The 6,324-nt window shown below is 62.4% G+C and overlaps 1 protein-coding gene across 1 annotated transcript; it reads left to right on the forward strand.

The window, feature by feature from the left end:
• Nucleotides 1–2,384: 2,384 nt before the first annotated feature.
• LOC138818643 (mas-related G-protein coupled receptor MRG-like) lies at nt 2,385–3,365 on the forward strand. The gene has a single exon (XM_070009620.1). The coding sequence runs from the start codon at nt 2,385–2,387 to the stop codon at nt 3,363–3,365; it is 981 nt and encodes a 326-aa protein (XP_069865721.1).
• Nucleotides 3,366–6,324: the final 2,959 nt, after the last annotated feature.

Below are 6,324 nucleotides of genomic sequence, written 5' to 3' on the forward strand. Positions count from 1 at the left end.
AGTCAGGAGCAGGAGCAGGACTGAGGAGCTTGCCCCAGGGCGAGGCTGGCTGTGGTCACAGCTGTCATGGTCAAGGCGGGAGCTGTGAGGAGTCGGGGCAGAGTCGGGGCGATGGTTCTGATAAAGCCCTGGGCCTCGCCAGTGGCCCCAGCACCGAAGGCCCCGGCACTTGGAACTTGTGATCCTCACCAGGACCAAGGAGGGAACTCCGCGTCTCTCCTCCTTCTAATGCCAGGGAAAACCTTCACCTCTGGCCACTCGGGTCCCCATGGCTGTCCACGGCTGCTCAGGCAGGGGAAATCTCTGTCTTTGTTCCAGACGTGTTTAACTCCCGAGACATGCTTGTACACTCTACATTCTAGTGTCCTTTTGCTGGATGGAACAGGGTGGAGGTTGGGCTCTGGGCTGAGTCCTTGCTGTGTTTGGGTGGTGGACACACTGCCCGGCCTGTGTTTCAGGCACAGGAGCATGGCGGGGGGCAGGGGTCGCTGGGCCTCTGGAGGGGTCTTTGACTCTGGGGGTGATATTTCCTCTAGTTCCTCTGCTTCACAGCCTCAAGTGATTCCACACTTCACTCCTTCCTTGTCTGACATGTCCTGTCCCGCCAGTGACCTTAGGGTCCTCTGGCTAGGGGAGGTTGAGGCAAGCACCCTGGCCCTTTGGCCTCTGTGGGGAGATTCCCCACCAAGAGGAATAAGGTTCTGATTGGTGTGTGAGGTACATGTGCCTCAAATACTTGACGTTAGGTCACAGGCCCAGCGAGGCCCTGTTTTCATGTCCTGTCTGAAGTAGGCAGTGCAGAGGAGGAATGGGGACAGTGGGTGCCAAGAGCTGGGAGCAGCTCTGATGGGGAGGGGCCCCCGCCGGGGAGCCGGGAGGGCCGTGGGGTGTACCGGGTGTGGGTGGTGCCGCGGAGGCGGGTGTGGCTGCCCCCACTGAACAGCCAACTGCGTTCCGTGTGAATCCCACTGTACAGGAGAGGTAGGGACCCAATGGGCTCCCCCTTGGATCCTAACAACTGTGGAGGTGCTCAGTTTTGGCTGTCTCCAGCCTGGCACCTCCATGGGGGCTGCTCAGGCTCAGCCTGAAGTCCAGGCGTCTGTGTCTGAGCCGGGCACCCGTGGCTCATATCTGTAATCCTAGCTACTCAAGAGGCTGAGATCGGAAGATCATGGTTCTAGGCCAGCCCTGGCCCTGAGTCTCTACAGCCCTAGAGCATCTACCTAGTGTGATGAGAAGAACGCTGCTCAGTTCCAGGGTTCTGTGGTGGGCCTGATAGAGGTGGGGCTCCGGGAGCACAGCGGCAGGGAACCTGTGTGGTCCTGGGGCCCCTGCACCTCTGTGGGGGTCCCCTCCCCGGCGGCAGGCAGGGCTCACCTCTCTGTCACTCCTGAAAATCTTCCCTGGGCAAGTCCCCTCCCTTGGCGCACAGGGTCCCCTCCCTGTTGAGTACTGACGGGGGGGGGGGCAGAGATGGTGTCTGGCCCTCCTGCGCCCCAGGACAGCGGCTGTCACCAGCCCCGCAGCCATCATGTGAGCAGATTAGATCTGAGCCGGATCTGAGCCTCTCTGTCCCCGGAGGAGAGGCCAAGGCTGCAGGGGACAGGGCTGTGCAGGAGGGTGCTGCGCAGGGGCCTCAGTCCTCAAGGGCCTCTGGGGCCCCAGCGATGCGTGACAGAACCACAGGACACAGAACCGCACACCCCGCAGCCACCTGGGGGATCCTTCTAGACACAGGCGATTATTGGTTCAAGGTTGTTCCAGAAGCTTCTGTGGTGGGAAGCAGATCCTCTGCCACTGAGGGCAGGGCCCTGTCTGACCTCACAGGGCTGGGGTGGGTCAGCAGAGGCAGGGCAGGGGGAGCAGGACGCTCAGGAGCTCGGGTCTCAGCCCGGAGGAGCCTGTGGATGGAGAGAAGACCTGGACTGTGAAGGTAACTGAACAAATCGCGTTGTGCCAGTGGGGGTGTGAACTCACGCCTTCCTGCTCTTGCTGGGCTTTGTTTTTGTCCCAGGTCCATTGGTCGGTGCTCCACGGCTTGAGCCACAGCCCCATTTCTGACCTGGTGGTGGTGAATTGGAGATAAGGGTCTCGAGGATTTTTTTCTTGGAACCGTGACCTCAGCCTCCCGAGTAGCTGGGATTACAGGTGTGCCGTGCAGGCACCTGGCTGATGAATGCATTTTTCCATGCAGTCTGGGGAGTGTGGCACCATGGCGGCCATCAGGCCTGCGTAAAGAGCTCAGCAGGGTATTGGGCATCTGCACTCTTGGTGGAGGAGCTGGAAGGCAGGAGCCAGCCTCTGCTCCCCAGGGGTCCTGGGCTAGCTGCGGGGCCTGGTGGGCACCTACCTCCTCCTTCATCTTCACAGGGGCACCCAGCCACATGGCAGGACTCACCGCCACGCTACCCTGGGCGGCACACTGGGCCAGCCTCAGGGAGACCCCTACCTGGGAGCTGGACTGGAGGAATGGGACCGAGAGCCCCAGCTGGACGGAGGTGGACGTGCCCCCCGGGCAGGAGTGGCCGCCGTTCGGGCCGGCGGTCCTGCTGCTCACGGTGTCAGTGGCCCTCCTTGGAGCGGCAGTCAACGGCGTGTTCTGTTGTCTTCTCTGCCTCTGGGTGGGGGGCAGCCCCTATGGCGCCTACGTCCTCAGCCTGACAGCCGCTGAGGTCCTGGACCTCACCTGCACTGCGGGGACACAGCTGGAGACGCTCCTCTGGGGGCCCGGCCCGGCCACCTCGACCGTGTCTGCCATTCTCCAGGAAGTCTCCTCTTTCGCCAGCACAGTGGAGCTCTGTGTCCTGACCGCCATGACCACGCAGTGTGCCCTGGGCACCCTCAGGCCGGGCCGGTGCCGCCCCTGCTCCCCGTACACCTCGGCCGTGGTCAGCATGCTCAGCTGGGCCCTGGCGCTGGGTCTGCACGCGGCCATGGAGGCCTGTGGCTCCTGGGCACAGGGCCCTGGGTGTGTCTGGCTGCTCAGTGGGTTTGTGCTGTTTCAGCTGGCCACGGCCCTGGTGATGTGTGTGTCCAGCCTGGTCCTGGCTGTCCACTGCCTGTGTGGCCTGCGGCGGTGCCCACTCAGCAAGGTCCCCCGGGACACCTGCGTCACGGCCATCTCTGTCCTCCTCTGGGGCCTGCCCCTGGTGCTCATCCTGTGCCTGCTGCAGAGGGGGCCTCTGGGCCAGGCCTTGGACCTCCTGAGGCTGACAGTTTGTGTGGTCAGCGTGGGGCACCCCTTGGTCTTCTACCTGGCCGGGCGTCTCTTGGGCAGGAGACGGCCAGAGTCCCTGAGGAGGTCACTGCGGAGGGCACTCATGAGCGAGGCCACACAGGGGTGGGTGGGGCCGGGGCAGGTCTGAGCATGAGGAGGTCATCCCTACTGCCCTGGGCAGGGCGGGGTCAGACCCTCTGTCACTTGAGTGCTGCCTGGCTCCTGCTGAGCAGGGGGGGGGGGAGACACTCCCTCCCAGTATCCCTCTTAGTCTCAGTTGTCCCTCCATCAAAGCCCAGTAAGATGGTGGAACCCCAGCATCACCGTCAACTTGTTCTTGGAGTTGCTGTCCACAATGACAGGCAGCCCGCAGGGCAGTGACAGACCATGGCTGCCGCTCTCCCTGGGGACAGACACTAACCCTCCCGACCTCTTCTCCCCACACCCAGCTCTGCAGCTCTCCGCCTCATTAGTTCAGTCTTCAGGTTTTGGTGTCACCCACAAACTTGAGGATGGCTTCAGCTCCCCAAATTGTCACCTGTGACCCCAGCTCCCTCTCTCCCTCTTGGCATGGACACCCTCTGCCTGACCCTGGCAGGGCCGACTCCGCTGGGACTGCCCGGGCCCTGGGTGGCGATCCTCCCCTCCAGGTGTCTCCCTCCCCCTGTGGACATGGTCTCCCCTTTCCTGTGGCCCCGTCTGTTTCCTTCAGGAGCTCACCACCATGCCTTATTGACTTCCGGTTTATGGTGTGTGTGTGTGTGTGTGTGTGTGTGTGTGTGTGTGTGTGTGAGACTGGTTTATCATAGTTGTCTTCCATCATGAGTGGGGGGGCCTCCTCATTTGTCCCCTGCTCTAGGGCCAGGCCCCCCCCACACCCCCACACTGTAAATCTTGATTCTGAGCACAGGCCACTGGAAGGGGCTGGGAGCCTCGGGAGGCAGGACTGAGCGGGAGGCCCTGGGCCTCTGGGGTGTGGGTGTGCGGGTAAAGGGGCTGTGGGGCTGTGTCCTTCTCTTGCTCACTTGTGCTTCCTGGCCAGGAGGCAGGCAGTTTTGCACTACTGCTTCTGCATGAGCTCAAAGCCCAGGGTCCTCTGCTCCCGGGTCGGACTGAACCTTTCTTCTTGGTGATCCCATTGTCTCAAGGGCTTTGTCTCAGCCTGGGACTGGACCTAGAGGGGCTCAGGCCGCAGCCGCAGGGTCTGTGCAGACGCTGCCTTCCCGGACTGGCTCAGCTCACGCCTGAGACCCGTGTCTCCTGCGGCACGAGGCCCAGTGGGCTGAGGCACCAAGGACCGAAGGAGAAGCTTTGGGAGCTGAGCCCGCGCTGAGCAGGGCCGGCGCGGAGCACGGGTCGGCGGGCAGCCCGGCCCGCGTGCTCGGTTGACAGCACCAGGGTAGAGACTTCCAGAAACATACTGCTGAGGAGAAAGCAAGACATTTTGTCCAAGACGTCACCCCAAGGCAACCACAATTGGGGGAAGGCTCTATGAGAAAACGTGTACTTTTAATACTCCACTTGGCATCCCAGCAAGAATTCAGACGAGGTGAAAGTTCAGGGGACGGCTACTCTATCATGCAAGGAGCACTCAACTTCCAACCAGGCCTGGGGCGGTGAGAGACGGGGCGGCGGCCACCTTCCTCGTCGTCTCTGCCGGTCCACAGTCCTGACTGCAGAGTGGCGGGGCGCGAGGACATGGGGCCTCCTGTGTGAGGGTCAGGGCGCTTGCTAGCCTGTGAGAACGGCCAGCAGGCGGAGGGTGCTCGACGCAGCCCACTGCACAGGCCAGTCACAGGACGGGACCCCAGGCGCTGATGTGAGCCCAGGGTGCTGTGCCCTCTTGGCTGGGATGGCCCTGCTCCTTTGCCCAAACTTGGGCAGAAGACGCCTTGCTTGGAGGCAGCTGGGGGGCTGCGGTGAGCAGGCTGGCGGGGCCTGCAGGTCCCCCTCAAGAGCTGCCCCCAACCGGAGGATGACCTGCATGCCCCTCCCCCAGACTGACCACTGCATGCCCCTCCCCCAGGCTGAACATGCATGTCCCTCCCACAGGCTGACCACTGCATGTCCCTCCCCCAGGCTGAACATGCATGTCCCTCCCCCAGACTGACCACTGCATGCCCCTCCCCCAGGCTGACCTGCATGTCCCTCCCCCAGGCTGACCTGCATGTCCCTCCCCCAGGCTGACCTCTGCATGTCCCTCACCCAGGCTGACCTCTGCATGTCCCTCCCCCTGGCTGACCCTGCATGTCCCTCCCCCTGGCTGACCCTGCATGTCCCTCCCCCAGGCTTACCCTGCATGCCCATCCCCCAGACTGACCACTGCATGACCCTCCCCCAGGCTGACCCCTGCATGCCCCTCCCCCAGGCTTACCCTGCATGCCCATCCCCCAGACTGACCACTGCATGCCCCTCCCCCAGGCTGACCACTGCATGCCCCTCCCCCAGACTGACCACTGCATGCCCCTCCCCCAGGATGACCCTGCATGCCCCTCCCCCAGGATGACCACTGCATGCCCCTCCCCCAGGCTGACCACTGCATGTCACCTCACTGTCCCCTCCAGGCTGCCTCATTGACCGTGAATTTCCTCACCATTCTGACACAGAACCAAGTTGGTAGCACAGAAGCAAGGTTGTGTTTGCAGTGTCAGGAAATGATTTTATTGAAAGGAAATATTGCTTTGGACAGACAGAGGCAGACCCAAGGAAGGCAGGGTGGACCAGACGCTCTGGGGTTTGCAGAGAAGCTGGGATGAGGGCCAAGCATTTCTTCACTTGCTACCTTAGGCCTGGCCCAGCCCTGCTGAGGACCGGCTCCCGGTGAGTGGGAAAGAGCCAGAAAGGCCAGAGGGCACGGGTCTCCAGAGGGCTGTGGTTACAATATGCGGCTCTTCTGAGAAGAGCGTGGCAAGGCCAAGAAGAGCCAGGCCCATGGGCACCAGTGCTGTCCTCAGGCAGGAGAGGGAGAGCAGGAGAGAGCTGCAGGCAGAAATACACCAGGAACAGTGGGCCAGAGACCTTCCCAGGGAGCAGTCTGGGTGACTTACCTAGAGACTCGACTCTGTCATTTCAGACCTTGCACTGGCAACACACGGGGGCACAGCAGT

The sequence above is a fragment of the Dipodomys merriami genome, unplaced genomic scaffold, assembly GCF_024711535.1.
Source record: "Dipodomys merriami isolate MVZ:Mamm:240054 unplaced genomic scaffold, mDipMer1.0.p SCAF_78, whole genome shotgun sequence".
NCBI classification, from domain to species: Eukaryota; Metazoa; Chordata; class Mammalia; order Rodentia; family Heteromyidae; genus Dipodomys; species Dipodomys merriami.